Source organism: Lipotes vexillifer, unplaced genomic scaffold (assembly GCF_000442215.2).
Source record: "Lipotes vexillifer unplaced genomic scaffold, Lipotes_vexillifer_v1.1 scaffold690, whole genome shotgun sequence".
Taxonomy (NCBI): domain Eukaryota; kingdom Metazoa; phylum Chordata; class Mammalia; order Artiodactyla; family Lipotidae; genus Lipotes; species Lipotes vexillifer.
Window position 1 is genome coordinate 4,492,632 of NW_006798376.1, and position 21,284 is coordinate 4,513,915.

A 21,284-nucleotide genomic window follows, 5' to 3' on the forward strand; every position below is an offset into this window, starting at 1 on the left:
CAAGTTTTTATTTTCATGTCCCATTTGGGGCACAGTTATTCTTTGAGAACGTTTTTCAGATATTACGAATTAGGCAAGAATTAGTTATAATCCTGGACAGAAATGACCACAGACGTGGTTGGTCTTATCAGTCCTCAAATTACCAGTTGCCTCCTCAATCAGCAAAGTTCTCTGCCTAGCCCAGAAAAGGTTAAGAAGCAGGGCCAAGAGCGCCCCCTTATGGCGGATGAAAAAAATGACTTCATTCTCAATTGTGACTTCATGTAGTGGCTTTACCCAAGTAAACAGAAGATCTTGGAGTTCCAAGTTGACGGAATATTAACTAGTCTTCTCCTTGCCCTAGAGGTCTGTGGAGATCTTTGTGTTCTGCTCAAAAGAATATATAGCAAACCCAGTGGAAAAGAAGAGAGTCAGAACTCCTCCCAACCTGTTACAGGACTTCTCAAGGTACAAGGTCCAATCTTGTTCTGCACTGTCAGCCAATGGTGAAACAAAGCTACATGAATGCAGCTAGGGTTGTAAGGATTTAAGAGCCTACACAGCTGCATCAGGAGCAAGAGGCCAGCAACAAAGGCAAATGCACCGTGTAGCCCAACTGTAGCAAAAACCACCACGCAACATCTCCACCCCTGGACTGGCCCACATACTGAAGAAAAATCCCCAAAGAAAAGTTTGGGAAGGAGGTGAAGAGAAAAACACTCCAACAACAGGTGGACTCTATAGAATGTAGCCCCTGCTCATTCATTCCCGTGGTCTGAGTGGCAGATTTACTGACCACAAGTTCTCAAGGGCATCGGAAGGAGACTCCATGGCAGCAACCAAAGAAGGGAAACCAAGTCATCTACGACACAGAAGCCATTCTCCGACGAGCTCTCTCCCACTACTGCTAGAAAACAACAAACAAAAACATCCACTCACTGTCCTGTTCTTTCTGGCCCTGACCCAAGAATCTTGTACCTGGTTGGCCAAACCAGTTTGCCTTGATCAAAGGAGAAAGAATTGTTCTTTCTTTAGGGGGACATAAGGCCAGTGGGGAGAGTGGCATCCTCCTGGGGACGTATATCCCTCGCATCTAGTACAATTTTACTCTTTTCTTTACAATTTCACTTTAGTTGCCATGAAAAATCAGATTCCACTTCAGACCCTCCCAGATGTTACTTGTGCATCTAATTTCATATAGCTAAATGACAAAGTCCATCACTTGTCACACATTCTGTCAGTCCGCATATATTTATTAACTCACTAATATTCCAGGTATTGTGTTAGATTCTGGGCATACAGAGATAAGTAAGATATATCTTCAAGCTTACAGAGTAGTGGGAGAGATCACATTAGACCCCTAAATCTATGTTTTGGGGGCCCTATGGCATTGTCTCTGCCAGCTTTGGTTGCTTCATTTGTCCAAGGAGAGCAGTTGATGGACAGTCCTTGAATCCAGGGGCCCACCTGCAGCCACTGCCTGCAAATGGGGTTAGTCAGGGCTGTCTCCACTCACAGCCTCGCTCAGTGGAAAGTGCGGATTTCCAAACCATCACCCACCCCTCCTTAGGTTTAAGACCATTTTCCTCCCCATGGGAGAGGATCAAAGGTTTGCGGGCAGTTTGTTTGATTAAACAGAAAAAGCACAAGCATTTCTTATCCTAACTGGAGAGAACTGGGCATCTTCAACGGCATAGTTTTCTTGAATATAAAAATACAAAACGCCTGGGAAAGGAAAACAAGTATATTTAGAGAAATTAAGCAAACAAATTTAACATGACTTGACAGTAAATGTCTCCAGTCTGGCGTTCACTGATACTTCCTCATTAGATTTATCATTTCACTATAGAGCCGCCACGGGGCATCCAAGCCCCAGATGAAGTCAAGATGCTCCCACTCAGGAATGTGCTCGTGGTACACCATGTTGGAGATCTGGGTCAGTAAGACATTGACGTCGCTGACGTCCGCGAGCCAGTCCTGCCCCCCACTCCAGACAGCGGTCCGCACCAGCATGTCTCTCACGTTGTAAGAGGGAGGGTAACTCTGTAATGAAAACCCAGAGAAAGCTTTGTCTTTGTTGTTTTAATTGACAAAAATACAATCCCCAGTAAACACTGATTAGTAAATCTGATCTGAGGATCAAAGACTAAAGTTTGAAAATCACTCTGTTTACTTTTCAAGTTGCTATTACCAGAACAAAAAGAAGACTAACCCACAAGAAAAGAATACCAGCCGTTACAACTGCTAGCTATCGAGTTGCTACCCTGTGCTGGGCAAGGTAACAAGTTTCATCCCCTGGGAGGAAGGCGTCATTCTCCCAGGTAGTTGATGCCAAGCTGTAGGACCAAACCAAGTGGTTGGGAAGGGGCTCTGGAGTCATATCCACACCTCCCTTCCCTCTGGGGTGTGACACAAGTCATAGAAATTCCCTAAGCCTCTGTTTCTTCCTCTTTAATCATCATCACATCTATGTCACAGGGATATTCTGAGAATTAAGTAAGAAAAACATGAGCAGAGTGCCTCCCATTTTAGAGCCCTCAGCACCCAAAAAGTGGTCAATTCATTTGTATATGGAAGAAAATGTTTAGGCAATGCAATTTGGCCAAGGCCCCCCAGCCATCAGGGAACAGCCCTATAGGTTTGTCTGACTCTTAAGGTCTGTGTGCCTGATCACTATCCATGACCCATGACAGAGATGACTATTTATACAGAGCCAGGGAAAGGACAAGGTCCAAAGCACGAACCTGGATGCTTAGGTTGTTCTAGAATTGACTGGGGGAAAACAAAGGCTACCTAGTCAACCCTCCCGACCATTACCCCCCACCCCCGCCCCCGCCGGCACCTGAACCAGCCAGAATCCTCATAACTCGGGCTGGCTTCCTTGATGAGTTTTCAGGGCCCGTTTTAATTCTAAAGACTCTGAAGACTTTACCTGGTTGTAATGAAAATAATTCTTGGCACTACTTCCCCAGTCGAAGGCTTGAAACTTCTGCAATTTAATAAGCTATAGACAGAAGATAATTGGGGGAGAAACAAAGTTATCTAACGCAGAAACCTGATATGGCAGCACAGGGTGCAAGAGTCAGCCACCCCCTCAGATACCAACTTTACACCGATAACCAGATTCACTCTCAATTTACAAACTGCAATTTAAAATAAAATGGCATAATTGTGCTCTCCTTTCCTAAATGACTCCATTTCTCACTGTATGATTGGAAAGTAGCTATGACACGACACAATAAAGCAGCTACACATATGTGCTATAAATGACCCTGGATCAGCACTGCATCCGTTGGATAAACTTTACGCTGATGTTTTTTTATTGGAATTTGAATCTTAAACTTTTCCAAAGAGTTCACTATCTCACTTGGGAAAGAAATACATATTACATATAACATATGGATTAATATATTAATGTGTATTTAAATGGATAAATATATTTATATTAGAATGTAAATACATTAATTGTATATGTAATTATATTACACATAATCTCCATCATATTTCCTATATATCCATCCATTTGACTAGTTATATTATTTAATATTTTACTAATTTCATTTATTTAACACTTTTTCTTGAGTACCAGTACCAGTAAAATCACCAAACTGTACTGCACACAGAACAATTCTAATCAGCTGAGGATACTAGAGCCATGAAATGATATTGTATATGAAATTTAAATGTATGCTTATTTAGGATAGCATGATATAAAAATATGAACAAAAAGTCACTTATTCATAAATTTTTAAATAATGCAAATCCATACCTCCTCTATATCCCCCAATTAAAAATATGTCAAGAATTAAATCCAAAACTGGCAAACCAAATGAATTGGAAACTGTTTAATAAGCTTTGGCCAGAGGGTGGCGCCTGGTAAACAGGAAAAACCTACTCATTCTTTGTCAGAACTGCCTTTGGCTTCAGTTCTTATCAATTGCATAAAATTCTACTGTTTTATACAATAAACAACAGTGTGAGATGAGGTACTACAGGGGGAATGTTTAGCATCTGCATTTGCCATTGAAAATGACAGATATTAATACCTGCAGCACATTTAACAAGCAGAGTAAGACATGAATTTACAGCACCTGTTAGTGCATCTCTTCCCTAGCTCCAATTGCCAGTGAAAATAAATCAGTGCAAGTTGTTCTGCCCCCACAGACAGACATCAGCTTGTCACTTTCTCACATATGTCTTTGGCTTTTATATAAAGCACCCAGAGTGAGTGCAGAAACAAAGGAAAGACGTGCCGAGAGTTCCGGCTAAACTTCAGATTTGACTTTTGTGCTCAGCGTCATAGGACTTCAAACTACGCCCTTCAAAGGGCATCTCAGAAGGAGGGAAATGTGAAGACTATTTATAGTAACAAAAACCTGCGAATAAGCTAACATCCAATGACAGATACTTGGTTAAATACATTATATTACATCAATATACACATGGTATGCCACTGTCGTAAATATAAATATAATACAGTAGAAAGAAAAACTGTTTATAAATAATACTAAGTGGAGAAAAGTCAGTAATAAAATTGAACATGCACTATGGCTCTACTTAAGTGGTAGTCTTATGTGGATAAAGGTCAGGTGAAAATGCTTATAATACTAGGACAGACAGTTTTTAAAGTCTCTCCTAATAGTATAAGCATTTCCACCTGACCTTTATCCACATATGAATATTTTAAGTTAATTTTAAACTATTCTAAAAATTATTTTAACATCTTGTTGGTAATGAAAATGTAAACAGGTTCAACCTTTCTAAAGGACCATACATATCTGGAAGTCTTAAAGAGATGCCTACCCTCTGATCACTAAGTCTACTAAGACTGTATCCTAAGGAAGTCACCTGCCTAATGTATAAGGACAGATCTCTAATTCAAGAATATTTATCCCAGAATGTTTTATTGCCAAGAAAACCTATCATAGTAGTAATAATAAATTCGAACAATAAAAAGTTGTCCTCAGTTACAAATATTTTTACGTGTAGTTATTGACCTGGACAAGCATTTCTGATTATGGCAGAGGCTGCTATTTGCCCCCCAGTACCCATTCTTGCCTTTTTCCTTTCAGTAATAAAATTTCTAAAGTTTTTGCTAAGCACATGGCTGCCAGGGTAGGAACCATATCCCTCATGTGCCTTCTTCCTGGGAGGTGGAACTGCCATGAACGTGAGCCAGTTTCAACCAGGCAGAAGAGGCCAGCGCCCCAGAGATGGCCAAGCTATTGTGCAGAGGGGACTGGGTCACTGCATGACGTGCGGGAGCAGTCACAACTCCTCCACAACTGTGTGCCACTGATGTCTGGACTGGATTCTGAGGAAGGAAACTATTTATTTAGATGCTGTATTTTAGGGTCTTTGATAACAGCAACTTAGCCTGCACCTCAGAAATACAATGCTGTTTAATTAAAAAATAAAATTATTAAAAAGTGCATGTAGCATAATCCTCCTTCTGTAATGGAAACAATTATACCAAAAAATTATAAGATTACAGTGTAAGAGTTCAGGACATGCCACCCCCAAATATGCCGCTTTGGCATAATGATTATTTTGAGGTAAAGGCACTTGAAAAACAGAAGATGTGAAGAGGACGCTGACCTTCCTTTTTCTTTCTAAAAGGAGAACACAAAACTCCCATGTGAAAGAAGCCCTCCCTATACCAGGAGGAAGAAGCATGCTCATCACCAGAGTCTAAAAGAGGAGGCTGGCAGAAATCGATACAGAAAGACCTTGTGAAAATAACTCAGGTCTTGTAAGTCTCCCCATATATTTTAGTTACTTTTCTAAAACTGCTACTCTTTGTTCAACCTTGTATATAAGCACTTAGGCCTAGTTACTTCTTTGGGTCTTCATTTTTCTGAGGGCTCCCATGTACACGTAAATAAAATCCATATGCTTTTCTCCAGGTAATTTGTCCTATGGCAGTCCCAGTCAGAAACCCGAAGAGAGTAAAGGAAAAATTTTACCTCCCCTATAATACGCAAATACTAATCGTAGTTATCCCTGGTGGTAGACATAAAGGTAATGTATTTTCTTCTTGTACTCACATATTTTTAAAATTTCATAATGAACATATGTATAAGAAAAATTTTATTAAATGTCTCTTACAGTGTTTTGAAGAGCCTAGCTAATGTATATTTTGCTTTTTTTTTTTTTTAAGCAGCAGGTTTCAAACAATAGAGAACATCAGATCTTACAAGGTGCTTATTAAAATGCAGATCCCAGAGCCATACCCTCAGGAATTCCGATTCTCAACAAGTCTTGGGTAGACCCAAGAAACTGTATTTTTTTATAGCGCCCTAAGTAATTCTGAACAGCACTGTAAAGATATGTTAGGACCGGCCTTCCTCAAACAGGAGCAAGTAGCTGGGCTCTGGGCATAGCTGGCAAGGGGGCTAGAGCTTCCGGAGGGTCTCTGAAATGTGTGAGGCTTATAAAGAGAAGATTTGTAAGCTAAATTAAAAAAAACCAGTGAAGAACTAGGTTTTAGAACTTCGAGAACTGAATGCTAATTACTTATACAAAAGATCCATTTCAAAATTTACTATGAATAGAATGGCCTTTAAGGGCACCCCCAAACTCCTGCCACGGAAACCTCCCAACTTCACATCTGAATTGTAGCCCTCAAGCCTGCCAGGATCCAGGCCCTGCACACCCTCAGCAGAAGCCTCTCGCAGCAGGGACCAGGGCTGCTGCCCCAGCACGTCCTGGGTAGGCAGAGTGTGGCAGTCCCTGGCTGGCAGCCCTTGGCCAACTGCCCAGAGGAGGAAGAGTCAAGAAGATCCTATGAAACAGCTGCCAAAGCAACCATTTTCTTAACAAAGGGATGACACAGGGAGCAGAAGAACAAAGGGCAGGGCTGACTTCTGCAGGGAATCTGGGCTTCAAAAACGTTCGTGGCACACATTGCAATGCAGTGAGGACCTAAAACCACGTGGTCACCACTGGGCCTGAGAGCGGTGCTCTGATCCACAGCCAGCAGCCCCTGACCCCAGTCAGCTGCTTGACAAAAGGGCTGGAATGGGCTTCCCTGGTGGCGCAGTGGTTGAGAGTCCGCCTGCCGATGCAGGGGATGCGGGTTCATGCCCCGGTCTGGGAAGATCCCACATGCCACGGAGCGGCTGGGCCCGTGAGCCATGACCGCTGAACCTGCACGCCCGGAGCCTGTGCTCCGCAACGGGAGAGGCCACAACAGTGAGAGGCCCGCGTACCACAAATAAAAAGGGCTGGAACAAGAGCAGGAGCCTGGATTGCAGCCAATCCAAGAGCTCTAGGCAAACCCAATGCCAGTGGGGGCCTGCAGCACAAAAGGCTGGAGGACTACCGTGCTGTGACATGCAACAGGGTAGTCTGACAGCTTTGGCCACCACATTCCCAAGGGTACCTGAAAGGCTAGGGCTGGCGGTCATGTGTGCTCTGCTGAGGCATGGGGATGCCAGCGTGGGCCGCTCAGCATCTGCCTTTAGCTCAGCTCAGTCGTCCTCCACACAAGGGAGCACTGACTCTTGAGGTGACAGAAACTGGACCTTAGTGAAAAATGTCCATTAGGTAAGAGGGTAAAAATGCTCAGAAAGATAAGGCTCTTCTGATGGCAGGGTATACAGAGAAAACAAGCGGCTCTAGATGGAGAAGTGCCTGAGGAGAAAAGTAGGGGACTGAGTGGACGCTTGTGGGTGAACATCTGAGGACTTCTGAAGGTTTCGGGACATTCCTTCAGAGGTAAGGGTGTGCTCTTCAGCACGTCATGAGCTACCTGCCTTCCAGATGCCCCTCTTCTAGGCCAAACTCTGGTACTGAGTCCCTGACGCTTAACACTAGGCCTTACAGTCACTACGGGGCTAAAAGCCTCAGGCTGGGTCCTGCCTGGTTCCATAGGGATAAGCCCAAGGAGAGGTAACCGATAGCACTCGCAACTGACGGCGTTCCTGGGACAACTGAGGAAGGATACCAAAGAACCAGTGATGTCCCGGATCAGAGGTTCCCAAATCCAGTTGGGCAGAAGAATCTAATGGGCAGAATTTTTAAAAAATATAAATTCTCACCACTCAACACCAGAAAGAAATGAAGTACTGATGCACATGACAACTTGGTTGAATCTCAAAATAATGACGCTGAGAGAAGCCAGACAAAAACAAATATATACTGTATGATTATATTTAGACAAAACTCTGGAAAATTCAAAGTAACCTATAGTGACAGAAAGCAGATGGGTCACTGCAGATGGGAGAGGGTGGAGGGGGTACTAAAGGGGGCTTCTGGGGGTGACACATACGTTCACTGGTTTGATTGTGGTGATGGCTTTGCAGGTGTAGATCTATGGTGAAACATACTACATTGTACACTTTAAATATTGTGTGTCACTTATACCTCGACAAAGATGTTTTAAAAAAATAAAGGTATACACACTGCAGTCCGAATGAATTAGAATCTCTAGGGATGGGACACAGGAGTCTTTGTGTTTAAAAGCCTGGATTGTAGCTAATCCAACAGCTCTACCACAAACCCAATATCTCTTACTTTTTTAAAATAATATTTTATTAAAAAGTGTACTTTTAAAGGCAACTCACATGATTCTTATGCAGGCAGTGACTGCCAGTTGTTTGAAGACTGCTATCCAAGGCACTCATTGCATCCTGGTTTGACGCTTAAATGGTGAGTTATTTCATATTTAAAAAGAATTTTGGGGGAAAAATTATACAAAAACATGTCCTGAGGTAGAAAAAGTCCCTGCCATATTGTCAGGTGAAAAAAAAACAGCTTATAAAAGAGTAAGAAGAAAAGTAATCAATCTATTTCTACAATTATGATTTCTATCTATATCTTTAACCACTTCTTTCTGAAATGATATGCAGCAAGAGATATGGAGTAGAATGCAGAGACATTTTATATCCCTGGTACACATTCTCTATCTCTGTGTGGGATTACAGAACAATTTTATTTTTCACCTTATGAGAATTTTTAATATTATACCCGTATGTAATTTATAAATTTTCTAGAATGAACGTGCATACTTTTGTGATGTGTGATCATACAATCAAAACTCTATTTTCAAATTTAGTGTCTCTTACTTATATCCTTGACTGATTTAGCTCTGTTTCTCCACTGATGTTTCAGGCATACAGTGTTCATAGCAGCTTCTATCTCCAAAGTTGCTCTAAAAACTTGCTTTCTGGAGCAACACAAAAATAAAATAAATCTGGGACTCAATGAAAAACTGACAGAGGGGAGGGGGAAGAAAAGAACAAACAAGTCAACCCCAATAGCTGTTTGGTGAACTCACACCGTAGTACAGTCTGCCCCAGGGAGGATAACACAAGCGACATAAACATAGTGACAGGAACCCAGGACTCAGGAAGGAAAGCAGCTCAGATGTGTAAGCAGACTATCTTTCTATTTGCTTCATGGAATGCACAGAACTTTCTCAGGCCGATGTTCCACAAACCCTCCCCCCCCTGGGTGATGCGAGGCCACCGTTTCCCCTCTCTGAGCCCACCTCCTCCTCAGGGGACGAGAGGGCCAGAGGCTTGCGGTCCCCCCCCCCCCCCCCCCCCCGCACTGTACTCCTGGAATGCGTACCTGGCTCCAGTGTAACATATTTTGCACAGAAGTTCCGGCAGGAGAGTGTGTGGCATACACAGCCACTCTAGACTGCAAAATAAACACGTGGAAATAAAGAATGAAAACAGCCTGAAGGAGGCATTGATAATAAACACAGTTTGCACCTTGAAGCATTAAAAACTACAGAGCCACAATCTCAAATACATGAGATTAAGAGCAGGAAAAAAAATTCTTTGACTACAAATACGTCCTGTAAAAATATGAATAATCACACATACACACACAGAATACCCATGAAGGATATACAGCAACATGGTAACCATGGGGCTGTATTGGTTGAGATTATTGCTCATTTCTATTTTCTTCTTCATATTTTTCTGAATTTCCAAAATTTTATATAACAATCATACCTTGCTTTTATTCATCAGAAACAAGAAAAATTAACATCCCTTAAAAATTCCCTAGAGCCTTCATTCCAGAATTTTAAGACCTGTTTTCAAAATACAACATGACAAACTACGAATGTATTTAGAAACACCAGCACATTCCTAGCCAAGGGTTTACATTTTATAAAATAAATAAATAAATGTATATATACATGGGTGGGTATGTGCCTGTGTGTGTGTGTGTGTGTGTGTGTGTGTGTAAATGGCCATTCCAAATTTAAACGCATTTATAGTAATTATTTTCAAGAAAAAGATCACTAGAATAAATATAAATATTGCAATTTAAATGATGACCGATCTCCTCATTCCATAGTTTCCACATAGGTACAATGTAGGAAGCTGACAAGGCTGGCCTGAGGTTAGCCACAAATGGTGTTCCAGGTACCTGCCAAGGTTGATTCTTATACCCGTTAAATGAAAGAGCCTTTAGAGCTCTAATGAGGTCATTCCTGCCTCTCCCATACCCTCCAACACAAAGAAGCACATTCAAAGATAAAATAAAATCACTGACAGTTTAAAGCAAGTGCTATTGTAAACATACATACCATATTTAAATTTCTCTCGTTAAATCCACACATAACAAAAAAGACATTTCCGCAAAGCTCCTTCAGAATGACATGAGTACAAACGTGTGTACTCAGCCACTTCACAAACGTACTCTGGGGAAGAAATTCTTTAACCCCAAATAAGTCCTGCAAAATAAAAAGAATATCTCAGCATTTCCTTCATGCCTCCATGTCCCACCTCACAAGCAGACACATGCCAACCGTGTCCACGGATGGCCTCAGAAGAGAAATGGCAACCAGTGGGCATTCAAACTAGGACACCTGTGCGATACATTTACTAAGGCAATAGCAGATGTTACAGACGTGTATTTAAAGTCTCAAATGAGAAAAAGAAGGCAAAAAATCAAATAGGTCCACAGAAGACTTTTACAGTGGGAGGGGGCCTGAATGATCCCTGATCCCAGGGCCGTCCCCAAAGTTTCATCTGACTTTGATGGATTGCTAGTGACTTCTGAAAAAGAGTTGAAACTGTGGTTGGTCAGCAGTGGGTCTGCTTAGGACACATACATCTGATCCGATGCTATTGGCCAGTGGGCCAAATCCTGCCCACTGCCTTTTGGGGTTTTTTAATACTTAATACAAAATTTACCATTTTAACCATTTTTAAGTGTTCAGATCAGCAGCATTAGTACATTCACATTGTTGTGCAACCATCACCACTAGCCATCCATCTCCAGAACTCTTTCAACATCTCAGACTGAAACTCTGTACCCATTTAAACAATAACTCCCCATGCCTCCTCTGCCAGCACTGCCTGTTTTTATAAAGTTTATTGGAACACGGCCATGCTTTTCTCTATACACATTGTCTCTGGCTGTTTTCACAAGACAAAGGCAGAGGACTTCCCTGGTGGCACAGTGGTTAAGAATCCACCTGCCAATTCAGGGGACATGGGTTCGAGCCCTGGTCCGGGAAGATCCCACATGCCACGAAGCAACTAAGCCCGTGCACCACAACTACTGAAGCCCGAGTGCTCTAGGGCCCACAAGCCACAACTACTGAGCACATGTGCCACAACTACTGAAGCCACGTGCCTACAGCCCGTGCTCCACAACAAGAGAAGCCACCGCGATGTGAAGCCTGGGCACCGCCACGAAGAGTAGTCCCCGCTCACCGCAATTAGAGAAAGCCCACGCACAGCAACGGAGACCCAATGCAGCCAAAAAAAAAAAAGACAAAGGCAGAGTTCAGTAGTTGAAACAGAAACCATATGACCCACAAAGCCAAAAATCTTTATTATCTGGACCTTTAACAGAAAACATCTGCTGACTCCTGGTGTACATCAGACCTGACCAATGGCCCCTGGACCTGTGCTCAAGTATTTCTGGGGCAATCACTACGCCCTCAAGGCAGATCGTCGTGTACATGTGTAATAGGAAATAGGAAAAAGATCTTTATAGTGAACCCAAATTTGTCTCCTTATAATTTACACTTTCACTGATGCCTACCCTCTGGAGGGACAAGCAGAGTGAAAATACAAAGGCAGTTTTATGGGTTGAATTGTGTCCCTCCCAAAAAAGATATGTTGAAGTCCTAATTCCCTGTATCTCAGCATGTGACATTATTTGGAAATAGGGTCTTTATCAAGGTACTCAAGTTACATAGTTGGATACTGTCTACAGTGAAACAAAACAATACATTTCTCTCTGGACCTATATAGGTATATAAATTCACACACAAGGTCTATAGGAAAAGACCCCAGGCTGAGCACGGTGCTTAATTCTGAGGAAGGCGCTAGGAGAAGCCTTGGTATTTGAAGGGTACTTTATTTGTAATCTCCGAATTGTTTATAATGAAAATCGAAGGTTCTGTTATCCAAGGTATTTAAAATAAATGTGGTTAGAGGGGCCCACATCTTACCTGCCTGCCTGATCACTGGTACAGAGAATCCCATCTTAGGTGAGAGTCAGATTCTCAGGTCAGAGTATAGTCTATATGTCCTGTGAACATATTTCTTAAACGGCCAAGAGATATGTATAAGTTAAGTATATATTTCTGTATAGGATTTCATATGTGTGTGTACACACCTATCATACGTAAAACATAATGCGTGCGTAACGGACCATCTGGCCTCAGCTGGCTCTCAACTCCTCATAAAAACTGCCTCCTGGGCTTCCCTGGTGGCGCAGTGGTTGAGAGTCTGCCTGCCGATGCAGGGGACAAGGGTTCGTGCCCCGGTCCGGGAAGATCTCACATGCCATGGAGCGGCTGGGCCCGTGAGCCATGGCCGCTGAGCCTGCGCGTCTGGAGCCTGTGCTCTGCAACGGGACAGGCCACAACAGTAAGAAGCCCGCGTACCGCAAAAAAACAAAACCAAAACCAAAAAAAACCTGCTTCCTCCTTGCGCAAAGCCTGGAGGGTTCACACATTGAGCTCCGATGAAGTTACTGGCCTCTGCTTAGGGGCCATGTAATAAAATATAATAGATCACCCTCAGTGTGGTCAGGGTCGGGCATGTGGAATAGCACATCGCCTGTCTCCCATCTCCTGCCTACTCCTAGGCACGGACCCACCCTATGGAATAAAGGGCAACTTCAGGGAGGTTTAAGCTGCCTTCTCCCGGCTTTCCTCGTGCTCTCTTTGTAAGATGGGTGGGGAGTTGCACTGACGTGTTAACCACGAGAACAGGGAGCTCCAGTGTGGAGTTAAGGACACCTTCCCTGGTTCCCCCGGATCTGGAAGTAGGGGTGAAGGGGGAAAGAAAAACCACGGAGAGAGGAAAACCCACTGTTCCACGGATAGCAAAACACAGGGGAGGAAGACACACCTTCCTCTAAAGGCCAACTCTTCAGAACCGAAAAGAAAATCTGTGAGGGAAGGGAGTGGAGGTGGGGGGAATCCAAGTACCTTAATGAGAAGATCTGGAAATCGTCCTAATTTAACTAGAGGGCTAGTAGCGAACTGGGCTGAGGCCACGGGAGCCAGGGCAAAAAACATTTTAATCTTTTTGGCCAGCTCCGGGATCCGTGAAAATGCTATGAAACCTGTGGGAACAAAAGGAAAATAACAGAATTCCATCTTCTGGGACTTTTCTCTGAAAAGGCAAGGGCAGGCATGCGTGTCGCCTTCTAGTGGCAATCTGAGAACTGTGCAAGCAATGCCAGGAGGCAAAACTCGTGAAACGAGGGCCTCTGAACTCCTATGTGCACAAACACTGAATTTGATTAAACCAGTAAATCAAGTTTTGCTTAGTGCTTGTTTCGATTTTCAGCCTACATATGCACTGGAAGAAATCCGGGTTGCTAGAACCAGAAGATGTTTCCCGTTCCTTTAATGATGTAAGCCAGGGAATCGAAGACTATTCTTAACAGCTCCACCCCACTGTGTCCATCCCTACTGCCTCCGCTCCATTACCAAGAATGATGTACGAAGGTGCTCAGAGCAGTCGCCAAGGACTCAAAAGGAACTTACACATTTAGAATCCGCTAGCTTTAAAATATCTTTTAGCTTCCTCTCAGGTCACTTCTTGCCTTAAACTTGGCCCCAGAATGTCAATTTTGAAAGCAGTGGGGCAAAGGACACCAATGGACAAGTCATGGAAGAACAAATATAGATGAAAAAAATGCTTAAGTCCATTAATAAGAAGGGCAATTACGTGCATGTTACTTGTTGCTTGAAGCCTCTCAAGCTGACAAAGAGGAATGGTAGTGAGGGCAAGGCAACTTAACCACGTATAAGGAGACACTTCAAAGCATTCGTACCTTTCATATCATAGTTTTCTTCTAGGAATGTATTCTAAGAAGATTGTGTGATAGGAACACAAAGATATTAGTCATTGTCAACACTAACGGGGGGATTAAATAAATTATGGGACAGGTCTCCAGTCCCTAATCAGAGGAACTCTTGTTTGCTCGTATTATGAGCATTTTTTTTTTGGCGGGGGGCGGCAGGGGGGTAGGCCACGACGCGTGGCTTGAAGGATCTCAGTTGCCCGACCAGGGATTGAACCCCGGACGAGGCAGTGAAGCTCAAAGTCCTAACCACTAGGCCACCAGAGAACTCCTGGCAATTTTTATTTTTTTAAAACTTTGCTAAATTTTCTGTTTCTGTTTACAATGAACACATAATACTTTTTTATCATCAGCATAAATTAAAAATATATATGACTTTTAAAAATTATTTGTAAATAAAGTGTACTATGGCATCCTTGTAGCTAGCTTTATTCCACTTCACTTTAAAAAATCAGTGTATTTCCTTGTTTTCCTTATAAAAGTCTCTGTACTTATACAACTTCCTGTTTTCTACTCTCTCACATCCCCATATCACTTAACTAGGAGAATATGTAATAGGCTGTGGTTTACATTGATTCCTTCAATCAAGGGAACCATACACCATGTTCATCTATTTATGTTTGTCTGAATTTCCAGAGAAGACCCAATATTACCAAAATCCTTTGTCCTATTCATTATTTCTGCCTGGCATTAAAAAACAAACACAAAACTCTATCTGAACATTATTTTTTTATATTTCACTTTTAAGAATGAACACAAACTTAATAAAACATATCAACCTCCCATCTTTATTTTATACATACCTATCGTGGTGCCTTGAGAATGACCCACATAATACACTTGTTCTTGGCCAGTTTTATTCAGAATGAAGTTAATTGAAGCTGGTAGGTCATAATTTGCCATCTCATCGTAACTGTAATCCAAAAAAGGAAATTTTTCATTGAGACATTGCATGCAAATACAACAGCATACAAGTGTGCTGCTTGATGAGTTATTGCAAACTGAACACAGCTGGGTAAACCAGCCCTGAGCACAGGGAACTGAACATTACCAGCACTGCAGAAGCCTCCCTGGGCTCCTTGCTAACCATGCCTCCCCAAAATAATCACTATCCTCCTTTCTTAAACCATAAATTAGTTGGATCCATTTGGGAACTTTTCTATGAATGGGATCAAACAGCGTGTATCGTTCTGCATCTGACTTCATCTTTGCCGTCACATATAGTTGTCAGCTGGTCATTGTGTAAATACATGACACTTTTTCTGTTCACTCACTGCTGATGGGCATTTGGTAGTTTCCAATTTCTCACTATTACAAATAGTGTCACAACAAGTATATTCTTGAAGATGCCTTTGGTAAAAGCTCTCATTCCTGTGTTTCACGGCCTCGGGTAGGTTCTGGTTTTACAAATGGGGAAGCAAGCCTGAAGGAATCATGGTGCTGACTTTCTCTAATGCCTGGTACAAAGACCCCCTGTCATAATCAATTCAAAGATACCTGAAGGCCCAGAACTCATCTTGGTCTATGGAGAGGGTCTTGTGTTTCCGAGACCAGGTGTTTCCCCTGCTGTTCCCCATCCACACATCAAAACCCGCGTCTGCCAGAATGAAGCCCAGGCTGGTGTTGGGCAGGTTTATGACCCTGAACCTGTACGCATGTGCACTGACTGTAACCACCACTTGCGCTGTGCCAGGCTCTGTGCCAGCCTCTTTCCTTGTATCCTCTCCTTTAAGCCCCCAGTGACCTTATGAGAAAGGTATTTATTATCCCCATTTTACAAAAAGGCAACACAGGGCTTACGCCACATGCCTAATATCATGCAGTGATCAACTGGTATAGCCAGAAGTAAGAGAGAGAAGAGGAGAATTTCTAGAAATAAGAAGAGTGAATACTTGCAGGACGTGTTTATGGAGGAAGGGAGAAGGGGATGGTACACAATTTACACAGCGACACCCACACCACCAGCAATGTCAAAATTACTAAAAATCCCTTTTTGAATGTAATCCATAAATGTAATCATTTATTTATAATTTACCTTACTGCTATTTATTAAATTCCTAACAAGGTATAAAACCTTTCATAGGGCTTCCCTGGTGGCGCAGTGGTTGAGGGTCCGCCTGGCGATGCAGGGGACGCAGGTTCGTGCCTCGGTCCAGGAGGATCCCGCATGCCGCAGAGCGGCTGGGCCCGTGAGCCATGGCCGCTGGGCCTGCGCATCCGGAGCCTGTGCTCCGCAACGGGAGGGGCCACAGCGGCGAGAGGCCCGCGTACCGCAAAAAAACCCAAAAAAACAAAAAAACAAAAAAAAAACCTTTCATAAACCATTAGTTTCCCATCATATGATCTTGAGTTTCCCATCTATTTGCCTCCCCAGTGTCTATGTTGAGGGTACCAAGGAAAAAGACCCCCCGTCATAATCAACTCAAAGATACCTGAAGGCCCAGAACTCATCTTGGTCTATTGAGAGGGTCTTGTGTTTCCGAGACCAGGTGTTTCCCCTGCTGTTCCCCATCCACACATCAAAACCCGCGTCTGCCAGAATGAAGCCCAGGCTGGTGTTGGGCAGGTTTATGACCCAGTTACTGGAATCTGCCAGCAAGCCATGCTGCAGGAACACAACTGGTTTGGGACCTGGAAAGCAATCATGTTTAGGAGTTAGCAGCACTAAGCTTCAAAACAAACATGATATCTTGCTAATCAGAAAAGTCACAAAAGATCACAAAGCAAATAATGAAACAGAAACAAAAGACTGAGGTAGCATTATCATTCCGTGGTAACTGTACTATATATACTTGTGTGAAGGGCGCTTGGGAGTTGTATGTTTTCCTTGGGCACATTAAGACACTTCTCACCCATCCAAGGTGCTCTGGGGCTGGGCCGTGAGGAAGAAGACTGGACCTTAAAAGACCAGGAAGTCAGGCTAGCCAAGAAAAGACCTTGGCAACATACGGGGAGCAGTGGGGCAGGACTGCCTTGTTCCAAGAGGCGCTGCTGCTGGTCACCAGTCAGAGAGAAGGAGCGTGGGCACTGCGGTGGCCCCTGCTGGGGAAAGGAGTTAGAGCGAGGCAGAAGGAGAGCACAATGGGGGCCAGATTCCTTGTGCTGGTTCCAACCTGTGCCTCTTCAGACACTTAGTGAAACCTGAGGCTGTGCAGCCAACTTCACAGGGCAGAATCCTGAGAAAGGAGGATGGGTTTCATTGGGGGTGGGAGAACCGAGGAGGGGACAGCAGGATAGAGAGTGGGGCAGCCAGGCCAGGACTGAGCTGGAAGGGGGGTCAGGTGCCAGTTTTCAGGGACCAGGAGTCAGCTGCCTACCTTTTCTTTTTCTTTAACATCTTTATGGGAGTATAATCGCTTTACAATGTCGTGTTACTTTCTGCTGTATCACAAAGTTAGTTTCAGCTATACATATACATATACATATATCCCCACATCTCTTCCCTCTTGCGTCTCCCTCCCACCCTCCCCATCCCACCCTTCTAGGTGGTCACAAAGCATGGAGCTGATGTCCCTGTGCTAGGTGGCTGCTTCCCACTAGCTTTCTGTTTTACATTTGGGAGTGTATATATGTCCGTGCCACTCTCTCACTTCGTCTCAGCTTACCCTTCCCCCTCCCCATGTCCTCAAGTCCATTCTCTACCTCTGCGTCTTTTTTTTGTTTGTTTGTTTGGGTTTTTTTGCGGTATACAGGCCTCTCACTGTTGTGGCCTCTCCCGCTGCGGAGCACAGGCTCCGGACGTGCAGGTCCAGCAGCCATGGCTCACAGGCCCAGCCACTCCGTGGCATATGGGATCTTCCCAGACTGGGGCATGAACCCGTGTCCCCTGCATTGGCAGGCGGACTCTCAACCACTGCGCCACCAGGGAAGCCCCGTCTGCGTCTTTATTCCTGTCCTGCCCCTAGGTTCTTCAGAACCATTTTTTTTTTTAGATGCCATACTTATGTGTTAGCACATGTTATTTGTTTTTCTCTGCCTACCTTTTCTTGATGGGGAATATTTCAAATTCCGCTGAAATCTCTCTGCACTTCCCTCCCTAACCCCACAGAAGGCTTCAAGGGAGAAATTTGGGAGTTGGCAAGTTGAAGATATACCAGGAAACTCTTTAAGCATCACCAATAAATAACTTCTGGATTCCCACAGGCAACGAGGAGCCACTGACACTTTCCCAGGAGGTGAGCGTGAAGCCCAGGAAAGTGCAGGCGGCCAACTCAGGCATGTGCCCACCATGCATGTGTGCCCACCATGCATGTGTGCCCACCATGCACGTGTGCCAATTATGGTGGCTGAGGGGCTTCCAACAATACCTGCAAATACCCCCACTGCAGCCTGTACCTACCATTCACCCCTGCTCGAGGCTTAAAACATTCCCAGACCCCTCGCCCTACACTCCATAGAAGGGTTTCCCACAGTTCCTATATTTGCCCTGTACACTGAATTTCCATGGACTTGGCTTTGCCTAAAACAACCACTACTGCAATCCAGGTTATAAAGAGTCTCTGTTTAATAGAAAAAGAAACAAAGAAAATATGTTTAATTACTTTGGAATTTAAATAAACTGTTTACATTAAAGGGTAATCTGTGGACATCCATTAACTAACTCTATGCCACAATCAGCTGGGTACCTACAAAATGAAAGTAACTGCACAAGGACAAAGAGAACACAGCTACACACACGCGCGCGCGTGCGCGCGTGCACAACCAGAGCATGCAGACCCCAGGGTGACAGCAAAGCCATCCAGTGTGTGTCAGGGGAGGGGGTGGTGGAGAAAACTCAGTGATTTGTTAAGACACCTGTCACGGGGGAAGGGAGCGGATCGAAGTCACTTTTTTTTCTAATTCTCTTTTTGTTTGTTGGGATTCCCCCATCCCTCACTTCAAGCTGAATATGAAAGCTCAATGAACAGATATAAAAGATGGCACCAGATAGGAAGAAAATAGTGAATCTGTTCTTGAAAAGCCAGGTGTTTTCAAATCCGGAGGATCCGGGCCAAGAACTGCAAAGCATACGGCAGAACCCATGGCTTTCTCGTGGGAAATGCCAGCAGGGGAGGAAAGGGGCTGGCACGGAAAGGCACATGGCTGAGAAATGGCACCTCAGCAACCTCAGGCCTCTCAGCTGTGTCCTACTCATTCATTTGAAGACTTTTTACTGAGAATTCTACTGTATAATAAGCAGTGCACTAGAAGTTAAAAGAAATCGAGTGATTCAAAACACACGTTACGTTTTGTATAAACCTGTCCTGGTACCTACTATGTGTTAGTCACTGTGTTAGATTCAGGGACACGAAAGTGGGTAAGCCATGCTCCCTCCCCCACGGAGCTCCATTCTAGTGAAGGAGACAGACACACGATTACCTTCTAGCCCAGTGTGGAAAAGGCCAGACCACAACGCAGGAAAGCCCAGAGGAAAGAGAAAAGTACTCAGCCAGGGGAGGAATATTCGAGCCGGTTCTTAAGTAAGAGACAGACTGTCCCATAAAGGGTTCGGGTGAAGAAACGGCAGCCTGGATTGGCAGAGAACTGGCACTGCATCCCAGGCCTCAGCCAGATGGGACCCCAGAGTGTACTGTAAAATGTAAACGCTCCCTACGGGAGTCTGATGCACAGGCAACTTGGGGAACCGCTGGTAGGGCATGGTGCCTTGTCTGACCTGGGCATAGAGGGGATATGAAGGACTTCCTTCAGGGGTGCACATCCTTGCAGGTGTGGCCAGCTCCCTTTCCTCCCAGAACAAAAGGAGCCTCTAAGGAGGAAGCTGCAGAGGATACAACCCACTGGGCTTCCCATGCCTGTGATTCCATTAGACATGATGGGCCACCAACAAAGAGAAAATATTAACAAATCCTGTCCTGGGATGGAAAATGGGTGCTAAACTGCTTGTCCCTTCCCTCTGGCATTTAGTGAATGCAAAAGGGCAGCAGAATAGACAAGGGCACTGTGACGGGCCTACCCACATGTCTGCCAGCTTCTCCCACCTGCTCCTAAGAGTGGGGGGAGTGGGGAGAAAGGAAGGCATTATGTCATCTTTCCCATCCCGCCACCAATCAAGGATTTAAGGATTTGCTGGAAAAAGAAGTTTCTCTCTAGGAGGGTTAAACCTACTGCCATTCACATCTTCCAGTGAATTACTTTAATCAGATTTCCTTTCATCCTGCTGAGAGAAGCCGATTGAATTAACAGCTAGCTATATTATTATGCACCCCTGTGCTCTAAGGCGCTGTGCTGAAAATCCTATGTAGTACTATCTCCATTTAACAGAACAAGAAATTGTGGCTAAGAGAAGTCAAGTAATTTGCCCGAGATTGGATAAGAGCTAAAAAGTGGGGGAGCTGGGATTCGAATCCACATAAGTCTAATGCCAGGGTCCATGCTCTTAGCGGTTTTGCTACGGGAAAGGCTAACAACAGAGAGTCATTCCACAACATACAGAGGCCCTCAGGGAATGACAAGCCAAAGAGAGAAAGCTATTTTGGAGGGAGCTGGACCAAGTGCTTGGAAGAAAGGAATCTCTAGTAGATGGATGGAGGAGACAGAGAACAGGAGGCAAGGCCACGATATGCAACCTTGCCCGCTCAGGCAATTCTTCCAAGGACCAGCCTAGCCCACACACTCCAGCACCTGTAGCCTGGTCTGCCTTTGAGCAACAAACCAACAGGTCAGGACAAGGGCTGCCTTTCCTGCTGTGCCCTGCAATTAGCTTGTCCAAACTGGCTGTACGAGGGCTGGGGGCTGAGGGAAAGGCCTGAAAGTACCTTGGCCCAGAGAGGGCAGGTGACTTCACAGTCACCTACGTAGTTAGCACAGAGCCAGCAAAGAGATGCAGCCCGGTGACGGGCCGCCACAGCACTGCCTGCCTGATGGGGCCAAACGTGGGTTGAAGTCAGGACGGGATTACTCAGCCTCCAAAAATGAATCTGCTGAGCCCACAGCTTCACAAGAGGAAGATGACTGGGTGCACGGGGAAGTTCCTCCTGCCTCCCAAGCACTGGCCTTCTCTACCA

General features: G+C 44.3%; 1 protein-coding gene across 4 annotated transcripts in view; it reads right to left on the bottom strand.

Annotated features, from left to right (window-relative positions):
* Window positions 1-1,606: 1,606 nt before the first annotated feature.
* Window positions 1,607-21,284, bottom strand: part of LOC103077341 (lysosomal acid lipase/cholesteryl ester hydrolase) — a 36,254-nt gene continuing 16,576 nt past the window's right edge. For 2 of the 4 annotated variants that reach the window (XM_007470313.1, XM_007470311.1), the window contains exons 4-10: window positions 16,713-16,911; window positions 15,084-15,193; window positions 13,397-13,533; window positions 10,529-10,675; window positions 9,556-9,627; window positions 2,912-2,983; window positions 1,609-2,022 (exon numbers count right to left, since the gene is read on the bottom strand). In XM_007470313.1, the coding sequence (XP_007470375.1) occupies window positions 1,789-2,022; window positions 2,912-2,983; window positions 9,556-9,627; window positions 10,529-10,675; window positions 13,397-13,533; window positions 15,084-15,193; window positions 16,713-16,911 (971 nt within the window). In that variant the 3' untranslated portion in view covers window positions 1,609-1,788. Of the gene's footprint in view, window positions 2,023-2,911; window positions 2,984-9,555; window positions 9,628-10,528; window positions 10,676-13,396; window positions 13,534-15,083; window positions 15,194-15,777; window positions 15,858-16,712; window positions 16,912-21,284 lie in introns of those variants that run through there. The other 2 variants (XM_007470312.1, XM_007470314.1) reach the window with 2 other exon arrangements.